The sequence below is a fragment of the Lepidochelys kempii genome, chromosome 4 (genome assembly GCF_965140265.1).
Source record: "Lepidochelys kempii isolate rLepKem1 chromosome 4, rLepKem1.hap2, whole genome shotgun sequence".
Taxonomy (NCBI): Eukaryota; Metazoa; Chordata; order Testudines; family Cheloniidae; genus Lepidochelys; species Lepidochelys kempii.
In genome coordinates, this window is record NC_133259.1 from 134,976,576 (window position 1) to 134,993,974 (window position 17,399).

Genomic DNA, 17,399 nt, shown 5'->3' on the forward strand with positions numbered 1-17,399 from the left:
CCAACAAAGGCCTAAACAGTGCCGATTAGAGAAGTACTATCACCTCCCACGACTTGCATGCTTTCCTATTATCTTCTGTTACCAGCTCACCTTCTCCACTGAGCAGTGGATCCACACCATCCTTTCTCTTTTTGTCTGACATATTTCAAGAACCTCTTCATAGAATATCAGGGTTGGAAGGGACCTCAGGAGGTCATCTAGTCCAACCCCCTGCTCAAAAGCAGGACCCATACCCAATTAAATCATCCCAGCCAGGGCTTTGTCAAGCCTGACCATAAAAACTTCTAAGGAAGGAGATTCCACCACCTCCCTAGGCAACGCATTCCAGTGTTTCACCACCCTCCTAGTGAAAAAGTTTTTCCTAATATCCAACCTAAACTTCCCCCACTGCAACTTGAGACCATTACTCCTTGTCCTGTCCTCTTCCACCACTGAGAATAGTCTAGAACCATCCTCTCTGGAACTACCTCTCAGGTAGTTGAAAGCAGCTATCAAATCCCCCCTCATTCTTCTCTTCTGCAGACTAAACAATCCCAGTTCCCTCAGCCTCTCCTCATAACTCATGTGTTCCAGACCCCGAAACATTTTTGTTGCCCTTCGCTGGACTCTCTCCAATTTATCCACATCCTTCTTGTAGTGTGGGGCCCAAAACTGGACACAGTACTCCAGATGAGGCCTCCCCAATGTCGAATAGAGGGGGACGATCACGTCCCTTGATCTGCTCGCTATGCCCCTACTTATACATCCCAAAATGCCATTGGCCTTCTTGGCAACAAGGGCACACTGCTGGCTCATATCCAGCTTCTCGTCCACTGTCACCCCGAGGTCCTTTTCCGCAGAACTGCTGCCTAGCCATTCGGTCCCTAGTCTGTAGCTGTGCATTGGGTTCTTCCGTCCTAAGTGCAGGACCCTGCACTTATCCTTATTGAACCTCATCAGATTTCTTTTGGCCCAATCCTCCAATTTGTCTAGGTCCCTCTGTATCCTATCCCTGCCCTCCAGCGTATCTACCACTCCTCCCAGTTTAGTATCATCCGCAAATTTGCTGAGAGTGCAATCCACACCATCCTCCAGATCATTTATGAAGATATTGAACAAAACCGGCCCCAGGACCGACCCCTGGGGCACTCCACTTGACACCGGCTGCCAACTAGACATGGAGCCATTGATCACTACCCGTTGAGCCCGACAATCTAGCTAACTTTCTACCCACCTTATAGTGCATTCATCCAGCCCATACTTCCTTAACTTGCTGACAAGAATACTGTGGGAGACCGTGTCAAAAGCTTTGCTAAAGTCAAGATACAATACATCCACTGCTTAATACAATACATCCACTGCTTCCTGTTGTCTCTAACATTTTTTGCCAGCTGTAACTCATTCTTTGCCTTGACTTTCCTGATTTTGTCCCTAAACATTTGGGCTATTCCCAGGTATACTTCCTTGGTGACATGCCTCCTTCCATTTCCTGCGTGTATCCCTTTTGGTTTTTAGATTGCTGAAAAGCAACTTGAGAAGAGCCACACGAGGCCAGTGTGGCTGCACATCTTTCCTCTGTGTCGGAATAGTTTGATGATGAGCCTCTAGTATTGCATCTTTTAAGAACTGCCAGCCCCCTTCAACTTCTTTTCTTCCTAATTGGTCTTCCCATGGGACCTCGCCTACTGTTTCTCTGAGTCGGGTGAAATCCACCTGTCTGAAGTCCATTGTCCTTGTTTTGCTGTTCTCACATGCTCCTTTCCATAGGATCTTGAATACTATCAGATCATTATCACTTCCTCTCAAGTTCCCGACCACCTTCACATTCGCAACTAATTCATCACTGTTGGTCAAAACCAGATCCAAAATGGAAGACCCCCTACTTGTTTCCTCGACTTTCTGACTCAAAGCTGTCGCCTGCACATACTAAGAATCTGCAGGATGTATCATGTTTTGCTGCAATAGTCTTCCAACAGATATCAGGGAAGTTAAAAGCCCTCTAACCGACACCACCTACAAATAGCCATATGAAGGCCAAAACTACAGCGGGGCTCAAAAAAGAATTAGGTAAGTTCATGGAGAATAAATCCATCAATGGCTACTAGCCAAGATGGTCAGGGATGCAATCCCATGCTCTGAGTGCCCCTAGTCTCAGACTGCCAGAAGCTGGGAATGGAAGACATGGGATGGATCACTCAACGATTGCTTGTTCTGTTCATTCTCTCTGAAGCACCAGGCACTGGCTACTGTTGGAAGACAAGATACTGGGCTAGATGGACCATTGGTCTGAACCAGTATTGGCTGCTCTTATGTCAAAGAGTTTGGGCAATTTTTAAAAGCTTATGCAAGGAAGGAACTGAAATAGAACTGTTTAAAGGTTACATAGTATTGCCAGGTGCTGGGTAAATTTCCCATCACAGTTCTGCCAATCCACTTCTGACCAGACCTATTAATTACTGTGAGTATCAATCATGTTAAATAATATGATTTTATAATAGCAACACATATCCATTAAGTACAGAGATTAGACTATGGAAAAGAACTGTACATCTAGTAATAAAGGTTAATAGATCAAGCTATTGTGCCTACTGATGCCTAAAACAGGAGTTTTCATGCAAGATATCCAAATATGGTCCATTCAAAGGAGGAAAAAACAACGTGCGACATCAGAGGCACGCAAAATCCTAAAGGCAACAGAACAATGCCTCAGTCAAAACTCAGCTCTGATTATATTTAGTGTTCAGATTTCCTTATTTTAAAATGTGCAGTTTTTCCTCTGAAAAATAATGTGAAAATGGCAACTTCTTCAGAACATAGGCTTTGCCCTACTGGATTAGACCCCTGGTCCATCTAGTTCAGTAAATTGTCTCAGACAATGACCATTCAAGCAGATACTTCTGAGGAAGGTGCAAGAAACCCTGCAGCAAGCAGATGTTGGGTAATTACCACCAGGGGAGTCTCCTCCTTACTCCTGATAGAATGGCTTGAAGCAGGTGGTTTGTATTCCTCTAATTTTCCCCCCCACTTTTAATATTTTTATAAACAACTCTGGATATTCTAATTATCCATAATGTTCAATCCCTCTTTGAATCTTGCTGACTTAGTGGTCTTAACATCATGTGGCAATGAGTTCCACAGTCTAATTACGTCTAAATACGGATTTTTTTTTTTTATCAATTCTGAATTTTCCACTTTTTAATTTAATTGTCTCTTTGTTCTTATGCTAACAAACAGAGGTAATAGAAGTTCTGACTGTAGCTTCTCAGTATCATTATTTTATATACTTCGACCATATCCCTTCCTATTCATCTCATCTCTAAATTACACAATCCCAATCTTCTCAATCTTTGTACCAGAATTTTCCCATGTCCTTAATTCTTGTTGCTCCTTTCTGTATTCCCTTTAATTCTGCAATTCAGCACTGAACATTGTATCTCAGATGAAGAAAAAATCCACAGATTTATATAATGGCATCATAATACTTTCCACAATGGTCATCATCCCATTCTTACTCAGATTTGCTTCCTTTGAGAGTCCCGAGTCACTTCAGTTTACTTTTGTGGTTAAAATAACGTTTTTGCTACTATTTCTCAGCACTGAAGAGCGAGCATACTTGGGAAGGATGATGTAGTCTGTTATGACACAGGAATAACAGAATTCTACATCAAAACAGCTACAAGAACTACTATTTGTCCCCAGTTATTATCTGTATTACTGTAACCCCTAGGAGCCCAAGTCATGGATCACCACCTCACTGAACAAGGGACTGTACAAACACAGAACGAAAACAGTCCCTGCCCCAAAGAGCTTAAAAGCAAGTGACAGATTGATAGACAGACAGACTGGGGAAGACAAGGAAACAGTGAGACAATACTGATGATAGGCAATGGTCACAGCACACCAGCAGCTTAACCACTGTCAAGTTTTTGTAGGCATCATGGCAAAGGAAAGCTTTGGGGAGGGATTTGAAAGCAAATAATGAAGTAGCTTGGCAGATGTTTACAGGGAGTTCCTCAAGCAAGAGAGGAAGCATGAGAGAAAGCAGGAAGGTACTTATTTGAGAATTTAAACGAGTGGGCAGTAGAGGCTGGCATCATGGGCTGATCAGAGTGTCCACAACTCAACAGCAACTGAGAGGTAAGGAGGGGAAAGATAAGTTGACTGTAAAGGACCTTTTAAGTGAAGACAAGCAGCTTATGTTTGATGCAACTGAGAAGGGGAACCAGAGAAGGGATGCAAAAAGAGGGGTGACATGGTCAAAGCAACAGACTGGGAAAATGGACTTTGCAGCAACATTCTGAATAGATATGAATAGGATAGACTGTATATGTCAAGGCCAGAGTGAAAGGAGTTTAAAACAGTGAAACTCCACAGGCGTAACTGAAGGCAGAAAATGGTCTGCAGAATCTTTCCTACCATTCATGATCTGTAAGAACAGAGACTGACTTTCATATCTCAGGTTGAATTTGCAGGCTGGCAAAAAAAAATCTCTTTTCACTTAGAAAAACAGTTATAATTTATGCAACACCATTATTCTCAACATGTTTAACAGGTACCACTATAGTTTTCAATGGGATTGCACAGGTGGTGTTACTGAATGTAGTCTCCCATTTGGAACTTACATAACTATTTGCTTGAGGAGACATGAGAAGGGACAGAACCCAACTCATACCCACAGCTGTTCTGGCCTCCCATTGTGACCAGAGAAAATAGTAGTAAACACATGTTTTTGTTTCAAAGCAAGCAGATGTGACTGAATACCACCACAAACTGGATCTTTTGAACATGGTGCCATTTTTAATCACTTTTCAGAGTAGAATCAAACGTTAATACTGTATTAAAGCAGAGTATTTCTTATTTAGCTACAGCTACTGGACAACAATCTACTTTCACAAGCTCTTTCAGTATTACGAAAAAGTAATAACTGTTGTAGGTTTCAATGCAATTTCAATACTTACCTTTATGCACAGGTGACTTTCATAAGTCAATATTCACATTGTACACATTTTTACTCAGTTCTTTGAGTCCAATACACAAGGACGTGGAGTGACTGAAAATTATTATAAATTTTTCTATGATGTCTAGAGTAGCGGTGCCTAACCTGCAACTGTCAAGGTAGTTAGGAAGCAGATTGACACCACTGCAAATCAATGCAACGGGTGTCAATTTAACAAGTCGAGTGAAGTCCCGCTAACTCGACATCAGAGCACTCTCCAGTCGGCCCTGGTATTCCACCGTCCTGAGACGATTAAGGTAAGTGGACTGGAGGGCATCTCCCGTTAACGCAGTGCAGTGAAGATGCCGGGGTAAATCAGCCTAATCTACATTGACTCAGGCTATGTTATTCACATAGCTGGAGTAGTGTACCTCAGGTTGACTGACCCCGGTAGCGAAGACAAGCCCTTTGATTATGAATAAAAAAAGAGGATCCGTGAGCAGTATTCCCACTAATTTTTTACATCCACATGTGGAATGCATTTTATGTGTACCAATATGGAGGTGATGTGTGACACATCACTTTCATATTGGTGCACATAACAAAATTAATGTGGTGGGGGTGGGGCCGAGGCGTTTGGAGTGTGGGAGGGGGCTCAGAGCCGAGGCAGAGGGTTGGGGTGTGGGAGAGTGAGGTCTCTGGCTGTTGGTGCGAGCTCTGGGGTGGAGCTGGGGATGAGGGGTTTATGGTGTGGGAAGAGGGTTGGGGTGCAGGGGGGTCTCTGGGGTGGGGGCCAGGGATGAGGGTTTTGGGATGCAGGCTGCCCCGGGGCTGCAGTGGGGAAAGAGGACTCCCGCCAGCAGCTTGGGACTGGTCGAGAGGCACCTATCCCCAGCCGTGGCAGCTTTAGCAGGCCTGGGTCTGGGCCTGGCCAAGGGAGGGGCACCTCTCCCCCGGCCATGGCAGGTCTGTGCTGGGGCCGGCAGGGAGTGGCTCTCCCAGCCCCAGCCCTGAGCCCCTGCACAGGGCTTAATGGGCAGCTGAGCAGCCACACAGCTTAGAGGGAACTTAGTCCATGAGCCATGCTCTGCTTTTTAAACTGAAGCATCTGAATAATTCCTGTTTGGAAGTTGGAGGGTGTGGGGGTGGAAAGGGGCTCGGGAAGGAAGGAAGGAAGGAAGGAAGTGGGAGGACACCTTCAACTGCACAGCTCACATGTGCCCCCACCAGCTGCATCACAAAGGAGGAAAAAGAGGCTAGCTCTAAATTGCACTAGGCTACGAGAGCATGCCTGACTCTGCCTGAGCCTAAGGGGTGCCCAGGAAAGGCTGACACCCCTTCCGTTCACTGAGGTCCAGGAGAGAAGGACATTAGTAGGAACCGAGAACTAACAGTTAGTTTTTGCTTGTTGATTCTCTGTCAGCCCAGGTTACAGCAGCCAGGAGGCTGCTCTACATTGTGCTGGCTGACAACAGCGCCCTAGGGACCACACTCCATCTGCGGATAGTTGGAATGCATTATTCTCCAGCCATTCCTCCCTCCCAAGTGATCTATTGTGGAGAGAGAGGCATCGAAAGCAACTATTTAGGACAAAGAATGTACCTCAAAGTATTCATACTGGCCTCTTGACAGTTCTGCAAAATACATGTTTGGCCCTTAGGCTGAAAAAGTCAGAAATGCCTGCTTTAAGCAACGTTTAAAGCCCAGGTATTGACAGGTTTTGTTCTGCATCATTTCCCAAAAAAACAAAGTTTAATTACCTTGTGAACACTGATCCAGGAATTTAGGAAAAAGGAATCTGGAAAATTAAAGAAGAAATCTTAATGTTAAAAATTACGGTACAAACTGTTGCTCTCTACCAACAGTTACCCAATACTATCTATTTCTAGGCGGCTTTCTATTCTTTGCATTTATACTAACTATGAATCAAATTCAAGCATGCTTTTCATTTAACAGAAGCTTCACTGTGAAACCTTATTAGCAAGTGAACCACATGTAACCCTTGTTTCATATGCAGAACCTTTCAGAAGTGATGCAAAATACAAAAAATGTGCTAGGATAATTGGGATAATCAATACAGGTGTCTTTAACTAGGTAAGGTGCTAGAAGTAATTGGGGTAGGTGTCTACACCCTGAAAAACAGGAGGAAGACACTAGGTCAGATAAGAAGGGTCTGTAATAATTAACGATTTTAGTTTGTGGTAAATAGCTAATATAGCAGGTAGTTTTTATAATCACTTTGGAACAGCAAGTGTCAGTTGCAAACCTGCTCCCAGGATTGAATGAAGTATTAACCTTTTCTGTAACAACACTGATTTATCTTTCATTAATAAACTGATTGAGACTAGGTATCCAACATCTAATCAATAATCTAAATCGAGCCCTAACACAAGAATAATCTTTGTGTCAAGTTGAAGACTCCCAGTCATTTGAACATTGCCTACTATTAGACTTAACATGGCGTCACCACCCTGACCCATCTTCAAGACTTCTTTTATGCTATCCCATGGCCTGGAATAGCCTTCCAAGTCATGTTTACTAAGTGGTCTCCCTGCCTCTAAGCACTTTTGGAAAACTAATTTTATGAAGCTTTCTTGTTTCAGGGACTATTTTCTGTTCTATTTCGTCTATCTGGTATTACACTGAGTTAATTAGTAAAAGATTGGTATATACTTTGAAAAGGTGCAGTATTAAACATGAGTTACTGTTGTATTTCTGGGTTGTGCCTTTAGAATACATCATAAGCTTTTTAGGGCAGGATTTGTATTTGGTGCATTTTACCAAAATGCACAGCAGTGACACCATTTATCAACTTCATCAAACCTGTAACAAGCTCAAGTAAAGGGGTAATATTCTAGAACAAAAGAAAGCCCTCCATTGGATACCTACAGTAATTAAACTTTGGAGGACAAGAGGTTCTTTTTGTAAATACAAAAGATTCAGATCAGACAGCAAGACACAATGTACTCTCAAAGCTTCCATACTCAGAAAGACCAATTGCAGCATAAAGCCATTTTAGGTCTGCCAGATTCTGTTCTTTTGCAAGCTCTTACAGAAGGAAGCTTCAAAGTGAGGCAGAAATAGACACTACATGGGCTATGTCTTTGCCATCAACAGCTACTTCACTTCAGGAGATAACCTGCAATTCTTTCATCATACTCTTAATGAAATATTTATAGTAATAACCTTCATTTGTGGTTAACATTATCTATGTCAAATTGAAAGATTATGGTGGAGGCACTTGGTATTTACTGAAAGAGATAGAATTCATGTGTTTCAATTCACCAATCTGTTTACTGAGATCACAAATAGCTGTAAAAATGGTGTGTAGTGCTTATATCTAGGATCACGGAGTCTTAAAATCAGCTCTGTTCCACATCCCTTGAAAAGCATTTTAACAAAGTATCAAGTTTTTGTCATCTCTGCAGTTTGGACTGGGCACATGGGAAGAGTTTATGAAGTGTATTTTGCTATTTAAAGTGTTAGTTGCTTGGCTGCATGCCAATTTTAAAGAAAATAACCTAAGAAGCACAACTAACACTTCCAGAATTTCCTCTCCCATCTTTTGCCACTATATTCTGTAAAATTCGAAACCAAGAAAATTCACATCTTGAATTTGTAGTGTCTTCATTTGATAGCTGACTTTAAGAAAACAAAAAGTAATAATTAATCAGGTACCCAAACTGAAATAAAAGTTTCTTATTGTCTGGCAATATGAAGGAATAAGAAAGATTCACTGAAGAATCACTACAATGATTTATGGGCTTTGTAAAAAACAACAACTATAATTTGTTTCTCTTTTTGTTTGTTCCTACATAATCCACAGATGACATTAATTTCTTTTCCCAAGTTAAACCTTTTGAGAACAAAATTTTGCTTTTCCAGTGGATGACAATCCTACATTAAATGTATAAATCAAGCTGCATTTAAAAGCTCTGTTAAAATTATGTAAACTTAAAACAAGAACATTTATTGAAGTTACAACACAGTAAGCCAGCTCAGCTGTGCACAAGCAACACAGCATAATATGGTTGCATCATTCTCACAAGGTTTTAGAACAGACCAAACTATATATACACAAACAATACACAAAACAATTCAGATTTTTTAATGTACCTATGTTCCATATAGCAGCTAAGTGGTTCTACGCAAGTAGAAATTGTTCCTATGATGAAAGAGGACTTCACATCAGGGTCAGGGTGAGTCTGCAGTGCCTGTACAACATCAATAACATCTGTATATCTGCAAAGAGAACGAAGTGAAGAAGTGTGAAGTGACAAATACAAGAACCATGTCAACAATTAATCAAAAGAAATTACTAAAGTTCTAAGAAAATGCTTGGTACACAATTCAGTATGCAAGAAATTTAGGCACTCAGATATTTACTTACACAAAGAAAAGAGAAGTGCCATCAGAAATTACTGACAGCTATTGCACAATGCACTATTATGAACTTAACACTGAATAAGTGTAAACGTCTGCTTTCAAGAGGCACAGAAACAACAAGATGGGAAGAAATTCACATTATGCCTTCTGCAAACGACGTGCATGTTAACTGAAGACTTAAAATAACACCATAAATTTGATTGAAGTCCAAATTGTAGGTTTTGTAAAGAAAGTACAAAACCCAATGCCAACAGAAATGTTTCTATGACATTTCTTTAAGAATTCCGACTTAAAACATTCCACTTGAATTGAAATATTCCTCCGCTGTGTTTGTAACGCAAACGTTGCCACATTGTACTAGTGCATGAGAACAAAATAAATGAAATTGACTAAACTGAGTTTATGATTAAGTATTAACTTTTAGGCAAATTATCTCTTATCCTTTATTTCACTGGCATTAAAATAAAGTCCTCAAATTATATTAATAATTGGGTTTCTCTGTACCAATCAATGCCCAGAGTTCAACTCCCAACAAAATGTGGGAAGTCTAAGATCTACCAGCCCACGCTGCAAACTTTTTAGAATTCTCTAGCATAGATTCAGCTTCAGACTTTTGGTGAGATGTGGTTTTAGAAATTTAAACCTAAACCCAGAGAATTTACCTGTGGTATAAAGCAAAGTTCACCTAACTATTCTATTTTACTATCCATGATGAAAAGCAAACCGTGATCACAGCCAAAACAATGTAAAATATATTAGTAACAGTTAAGAATCTGACACCAAGGTAATTTGTAGGCATATATTAAGAAATCATTAGTTTTTCTTAAACTACAAAACAATCAGCATGAGAATCTTTACACTGAACGCTATTCTAATGTTCCCAATAATGGAAACTAGACAAAACAAAATAGTAAAGAATTTAGTGGTGACCAATGTACATGAGTTTACCTAACAGTATCCTTTTCAAATATTGTACACTTGAAAAGCCGAAACGCTATGACTTAAGGCATGTCTACACTACGAAATTAGAATTAGAATTTATAGAAGTTGATCTTTAGCAACCGATTTTATACAGTTGATCATGCATGTCCCCACTAAGCGCATTAGGTCGCATTAGACTCCTATAATGGTACCCACTACTGTATTATCTGGTTTAGAAATGAATATTACTTCTAAACCAAGATGGAAAAAATTGTTTCAATTTAATCTTACATGTAAATTATCTGATGGGAATGCTGAGGTAATCATAGATATTAAATCCAAATGAAGAGCACGTTTCTTTAAAGGATTAGAACATTTATCAGTGAAGACAATTTGCGTTTCACTAGTTGAAACTGTTACATTCCTGGCAGCAACAGGGCGGACAAGATTTAATTACTCGGGGAGCAAACCCCTGAATACGTTGCCAAGTGCGGTGCCAATGACAGAACAAACAGCACCCTTCCTTCTGATTCGAGACAGACCAATTCCCACCATGGTGCTAACGCGTGCTGTTGAAGTGGTCATCTTTCAGAGGATATTTATAAAAGCAGAGATTCTATCCACTCATGTTCTTTAAAGATCTAATAGCTTTCCCCCCACAAGACTAGGCACATTTACGTGAAATAGAATCTGACCAAGGCCTACTTAAAATTCCCCCGACAGTTTTAACTGAATATGGTTTTGTTCTTCACAACCAGTTCTAAACCAGAGTTTCAGAGTTTGCATGCTCTGCTGGGCGCAGTCCACTCTGGATCAGAGAGAGTATCAGAACATTCAACAGCAAAATCTGTTGCATGTTCACATGTATTTATCTGAGTAAGAACAAATGACATAAAACCAAACATGTGTAGATTTATTTGTTTCTTGATTTATGCAAATTTAGGTTAAAGGTTGAGAGTTTTTAAATCCAAGAGACATGAAATCCTAAACTATGGTTCTCATAGCAAATACAACTCAGGCTTGTCTACGTGAACGTTTAGTTTGCTTCAAACCGGTGTATGAATCTACCGTATGCTAGCCTGCCGTGCGCTAACAGTCCATATGGACCCTGCTGATATGCGCTATCCGTTCATTAATGCACTTTAATCCACTCCTGTTTCAAAGCTGTCAGTGAACTGTCAGTGTGCTTCAGCATAGCACACATGGACAGTTAGTATGTGGCAGGCTAGTGTGGGGTAGATTCACACACCAGCTTGCAGAGAACAAAACATTCATGTAGACAAGCCTTTAGCCTCACTTGGATTTATTAAGGTACTATACATGCAAAGGCAGAACAACAGTTCTTATAGCTCACATATATCTCTTTTTGTGTTTAAAATCTCACTCACAAAAATTTAACTTTTATGTTCACATTGAGGAAAAAAATAATGAATGGCTTATTTGGATCACAAAACCCTGACATTATTTATTAAAAATCCTTTTGCACTGCTTGTTCAGAATAAATTTACAATGCTTTTTCAAAGAAAGATCTAACTGTGGTATTCAAAGAATTAAATTACATCTTACTTCCTGAAATTAAATATTTTCAAGACATTCAAAATTAAAGTCTAGCAAAAACCTTTAAGGCTTTTAAGTAATTTTCCACACAATAGGTTTTCCCTTGGAAAGGAATGGGATGGTACTCCACCCTACGGATATTTTTCAAAACATTTTCAGTATCTCAACCTTCAAATATAAAATTAATTGTGAAAAGTAGGATGTTTGTTCAGGTAGCATGCTTTTCTGCACGATGCACAAAGCTGTTGTACATTTTTGCTGTACCTTATTGTTTTCTTCGCTACAAATAAATGATATCTACTGGGTAACACAAAGAAGTATGTATTTTGTGGCACTTGCATGCATACAGTAAACACAACAGTTGTCGCTCCAGAAATTAAACAATGCTGTAGCGGGTACAGTAACTTCCACCTGCAGTTCTCAAAGTAGTTTACAAGATTTACCTCAGATCCCCCAAAAATCAAGGGCTTTCAAAATGGAGATCAGTATCTTTGGTTGGCCACCATATGTGAAGTGGGATTAAGGGGAGGGGTGGGATACCAATGTCGTGCGTTCTCATCAGTTTCTGGAGGATGAGTGTCTCGCTATCATGACCCACTAAAAGGCTGTGCTGCACTAGAAACATACTATCAGCAGCACTCGGGATGAAATCTGAGAGAGCCAGAGGTGAAGTATTCTCTGTTGAGGGCTCCAGACACTTGAACAGGTTACTGGAGCGTGTAATGCCAAAGCCAAGCCTGACTGTTGTCAGAACATGAACCAAGACACACCATTTTACAAATACCTTCTTCCAATGAAGGAAGGCAGGAATTACAAGTTACAAAATAGCTTAACCTAGGAGATATGAAGAGCAGAACTGAGAGCAGCGTACTCTCTTGATGATCAATCTTCTTGTATTTGACGAACTACTTACCCTTGCAAGACCACCAACAGCCTCATTTTCCTTCTAGCGTAACTGGCCTGACGCGTGCTGCGGTTCTGCTGGGACTCAAGAACACTTGAAAGGTAACGCTGAAAGTGGGCAGCACTGAAACATTCAGGGCTATCCATAGTCTGCCGATAAACAACCCACCTGAAAAAATCAAACTGAGTGAGATATCAGCTCAATTCTGTTTTCTCTTTATACCATTTTATTTCTGTTCTTTTCCTTTTGACCCCATGGCCATCAAAAATAAATTTGTGACCAGTACAAAGTAATTCCCTATTTCTGGTCCCATACAGAAACAAAGGAGAAACTCACTTAGGCTTCAGAGTAGCAGCCGTGTTAGTCTGTATCCGCAAAAAGAAAAGGAGGACTCGTGGCACCTTAGAGACTAACAAATTTATTTGAGCATAAGCTTTCGTGAGCTACAGCTCACTTCATCGGAATGCATCCGATGAAGTGAGCTGTAGCTCACGAACGCTTATGCTCAAATAAATTGGTTAGTCTCTAAGGTGCCACGAGTCCTCCTTTTCTTTTCACTTAGGCTTATGTCTTTTCAGCATCAGCCTACTGTTTCTAAATTGCTGTCAATGGCTTTTTTGATATGAAACAAGGTCAAATAGCATCTTCAAAACAATGTGCCAGAGTAATTTTGATATGTGTGTTAGTAATAAAGTTGAGTGATCACGAGCAAGGATCCTGGAAATCCGTTTGCCACAGAAAAACGGACAGTCTGTCCTGGGGCCAGTTTTGTTCAACATCTTTATCAATGATCTGGATGATGGGATTAATTGCACCCTCAGCAAGTTTGCAGATGACACTAAACTGGGGGGAGAGGTAGATACGTTGGAGGGTAGGGATAGGGTCCAGAGTGATCTAGACAAGTTGGAGGACTGGGCCAAAAGAAATCGGATGAGGTTCAACAAGGACAAGTGCAGAATCCTGCACTTAGGAAGGAAGACTCCCATGCACTGCTACATGCTGGGGTCTGACTGTCTAAGAGGCAAAAAGAAAAGGAGTACTTGTGGCACCTTAGAGACTATCTAAGAGGCAGTCTGGTAGAAAAGAACCTGGAGATTACAGTGGACGAGAAGCTGGATATGAGTCAACAGTGTGCCCTTGTTGCCAAGAAGGCTAACGGCATATTGGGCTGCCTTAGTTGGAGCATTGCCAGCAGATCAAGGGAAGTGATTATTCCCTTCTATTCAGCACTGGTGAGGCTGCATCTGGAGTACTGTGTCCAGTTTTGGTCCCCCCACTAAGGAAGGGGTGTGGACAAATTGGAGAGAGTCCAGCGGAGGGCAATGAAAATGATTAGGGGGCTGGGGCACATGACATATGAGGAGAGGCTGAGGGAACTGGGATTATTTAGTCTGCAGAATAGAAGAGTGATGCGGGATTTGATAGCAGCCTTCAACCACCTGAAGGGGGGGATCCAAAGAGGATGGTGCTAGACTGTTCTCAGTAGTGGCAGATGACAGAACAAGGACCAATGATCTCAAGTTGCAGTGGGGGAGGTTTAGGGTGGATATTAGGAAACACTATTTCACTAGGAGGGTGGTGAAGCACTGGAATGGGTTACCTAGGGAGCTGGTGGATCTCCTTCCTTAGAGGTTTTTAAGGCCCGGCTTGACAAAGCCTTGGCGGGGATGATTTGGTTGGTGTTGGTCCTGCTCTGAGCAGGGGATTGAACTAGATGACCTCCTGAGGTTTCTTCCAACCCTAATCTTCTATGATTTTATGAATTTGAGTTTTTACAGAGAATCTTTAGTTTTTGCATTTTGTCAATAAAAACAAAAACATATACTAAGTATTAACTACATTTTATTTAAAGTACCAGTGTCACTTATTCCAGTGGTGCCCAACCTTATTACAAAGGAGTGCCACATAAACCTAAGCCCAATCTTGTTGGGCCAAACAGATTTTTTAATAAGATTTCAGTTGACAGCAGGAGTCCCACCACTTGGGGCTGACAATAGGAGCTTTATTTTTATTGTACTTAAAAAAAACCTTCTGAAAATATGCAATACCGACATAGAAGTATTTGGTATAAGTGAGAAATAAAATTTGCAATTTTCAAATTTTATTTTAACGATTGATGACACTGGTAGGCTCCGAACTTGCTTAAAATTGTAAATATATCAATATAACGTGTTCAACTGATACCTATATTTTACTATACTATATTTTGTAGCTAGGGAAACTAAAGTTGAGCGTTGCATTTTAATCGCGGAAAACCACAAATTTTTATGGTTTGAGATTTTTTTTTTTTTTTAAACATGAAAAACTAGGATTCCTGATCATGAGACACTGTATGGACCTCAACTGAACTATCTTGGACAGGATACAATTTCAGTTATATTGTTAGAATGAAATTTTCACCAATTTTATCATTTAAACAAGTAATGAAATAAGGCTTTATGCAGTAATCATTTCAAAAGAATCTTACATGTTTACAATAAAAACAAAACACACACGCACACCCCTCACATGGACTACAGACACTGCACTATCTCAGTTTGCAAACTTTAAATAAAAAGGTCCAAAACAAGACACAGAGAAAACCCCACCATTTATTTTTACATTTGGCTCAGACAGAGAACTACTTGAAAATTTAAAATTACTAAATTCCCATCCAGCCAGGTCTTGTTAATACTTGCTGGAGCCACCTTACTACAGAGACTACATTCCAGATGTTTAGATTATAAGCTTTTGGGGGAAAAGGAAAAGGGGTTTGTTTGTTTGATCTTGTACAGAGCTGAGTACTCAAACAAACAAGATACAATTCTAAAATGATTCTTTCCTATCTCCATATGTTGGTAAAAGTTACACACATTCTCTCTGGTCTGGCAAAAGTCAGCAAAACCAAACAATTATTTTTAAAGCAGATTCTACATTTAAAAACAATATTTTAGCTAGATTTCAAATATATTCTCATCTCTTACACAAAAGATGAGTTATATTTGCTTTAAGACTCACCACCAGAGGAAACAAGCAATGAAATCTCTCTACCTGTTCTCTCAAAGTGCTGACAAAGAAAATCACCAAGTGACCAGTCACTTTAGCCTAACATTTAATGTTTCATCTGGCCCTTTTGGAGATACTGCTAATCCTACAGATGAATTGAACAGTCTCAGAGAACCCAAACAAATGGACATACAGCAGTCACAACTGGCCATCTGAATTAACTTTCTTGTGAAATCTGTGATATTCTCATTCTTAATGTAGAATAATATCTACCTACCTAAGATACTTATGAGACACCCCCCCCTCCTCCCGCCGGCCATTACTTTGGAATCTAAGTGCCTCATGATTTTTACTGCACAAGTCCTCACAACACCCTTGTGAGGTAACAGTGCTATTATTCCCATTTTCAGGATGGGGAACCGAGGCACACAGAGACTAAGTGAAATGCTCATGGTCACACAGTCTGTGGCACGGCAGGGAATCAAACCCATATCTCCCAAATCCATGGCTAGCAACCTAATTACTTAACATTCTTCCTGAATATAACAGTAACTGTTCAGCACAAAAATGGAAAAATCAACCAGCTTTTTTCTTTTTCGAGGACTGCTGTAGAAAGTAGAACCAAAACTACACTAACCTTCCATACTCCTTGTTAAAAGTGACCAGGAAAGCGCACAGATCACTGGAGTGACAGCCTGGAAGCCCTGTTACAATAGTGATAACCACCTAAAGTAAAAGAAAAAGTTATATTTATTATTATTACTGTGATTATTTTTCTTGAAGTGCTCAAAAGTATGCTAGACACCTCACAAACTGATAAAACAAGTTCCCTGCTCCTAGAAACTTAAATCCTAAATACAAAACACCACCACTGAAAGCAACAAACAGTGGGAAGACAGAGAGAAGGGAGCACAATGGCTATAAATATAACATTGGTTATGTAGTTATTTAGATATGTCACATACATGTCTTTTTTATATTTTAAGTTAATCGAATGTGATTGGACAACCAACCTTTGAAAGAGCTGCATGTAATGCAAGGCTAATTGAATAAATGCAGTGCAAAATAGATTTGCAAAGCAAAAGACTTGTTTACATTTTACATACAACAGAAGTGAAGGTGTAAGTACAGTATTTTATCAACTTTTTTCCTATCCTTTTTTTAAAAAGTTGTTTTAAGGGTTTTGTTTTTACGCTATCTTACCTTATCATTTTCTGCTTTGCTAACAGAAATGCTTTCCGACTGTTGTAACAAAATAGGAAGGTGTGCTCTCATTACTGGCTCACGACTTATACTGCTGACTGCAAAGTGTTGCAGAAACCTTTTAAAAGTAAAGTTGTATTATCTTCTAATCAAAACAATGTGGATTTTTCCCCTCCACATGAATAGCTGTAACTTGACTACAGTAAAACATGTTACTGGATGTAGACCTTAATAGAGACCTCCCAGAGAGGGAAAAATATTCCAACTCTGTATTAATATTTACATCTCATAATAATTATTTAGTAAGAAGAGGTTAGAGAAACAATAGGTCTTAAAATATGACATCTTTGCAATAATTCTTGGAAACATGTGATCTTTTGAAATTACAAAAAACCCAACTCCTCACCTCTCTAGTTCTGGGAGGCTAGCGGACACTTTTAGTTGGCTCCATCTTTCCCCATCGGGATAGGACAAGGCATTATATAGCTTCTGCATGTTGGAGTATCTAAAATAAGCACAACTATTTGT

General features: G+C 40.1%; 1 protein-coding gene across 6 annotated transcripts in view; it reads right to left on the reverse strand.

The window, feature by feature from the left end:
- The window catches only part of DNAAF9 (dynein axonemal assembly factor 9), a 134,761-nt gene that overhangs the window by 24,604 nt on the left and 92,758 nt on the right, over positions 1–17,399 (reverse strand). For all 6 annotated transcript variants that reach the window (XR_012158784.1, XM_073342971.1, XM_073342970.1 and 3 more), the window contains 6 exons: positions 17,278–17,376; positions 16,872–16,989; positions 16,306–16,394; positions 12,693–12,851; positions 9,032–9,157; positions 6,676–6,713 (listed from right to left, as the gene is read on the reverse strand). Coding sequence is in view for 5 of the 6 variants with exons in the window: in XM_073342971.1 (XP_073199072.1) it covers positions 6,676–6,713; positions 9,032–9,157; positions 12,693–12,851; positions 16,306–16,394; positions 16,872–16,989; positions 17,278–17,376 (629 nt within the window). In the remaining variant the exon portion in view is untranslated. The remainder of the gene's footprint in view (positions 1–6,675; positions 6,714–9,031; positions 9,158–12,692; positions 12,852–16,305; positions 16,395–16,871; positions 16,990–17,277; positions 17,377–17,399) is intronic.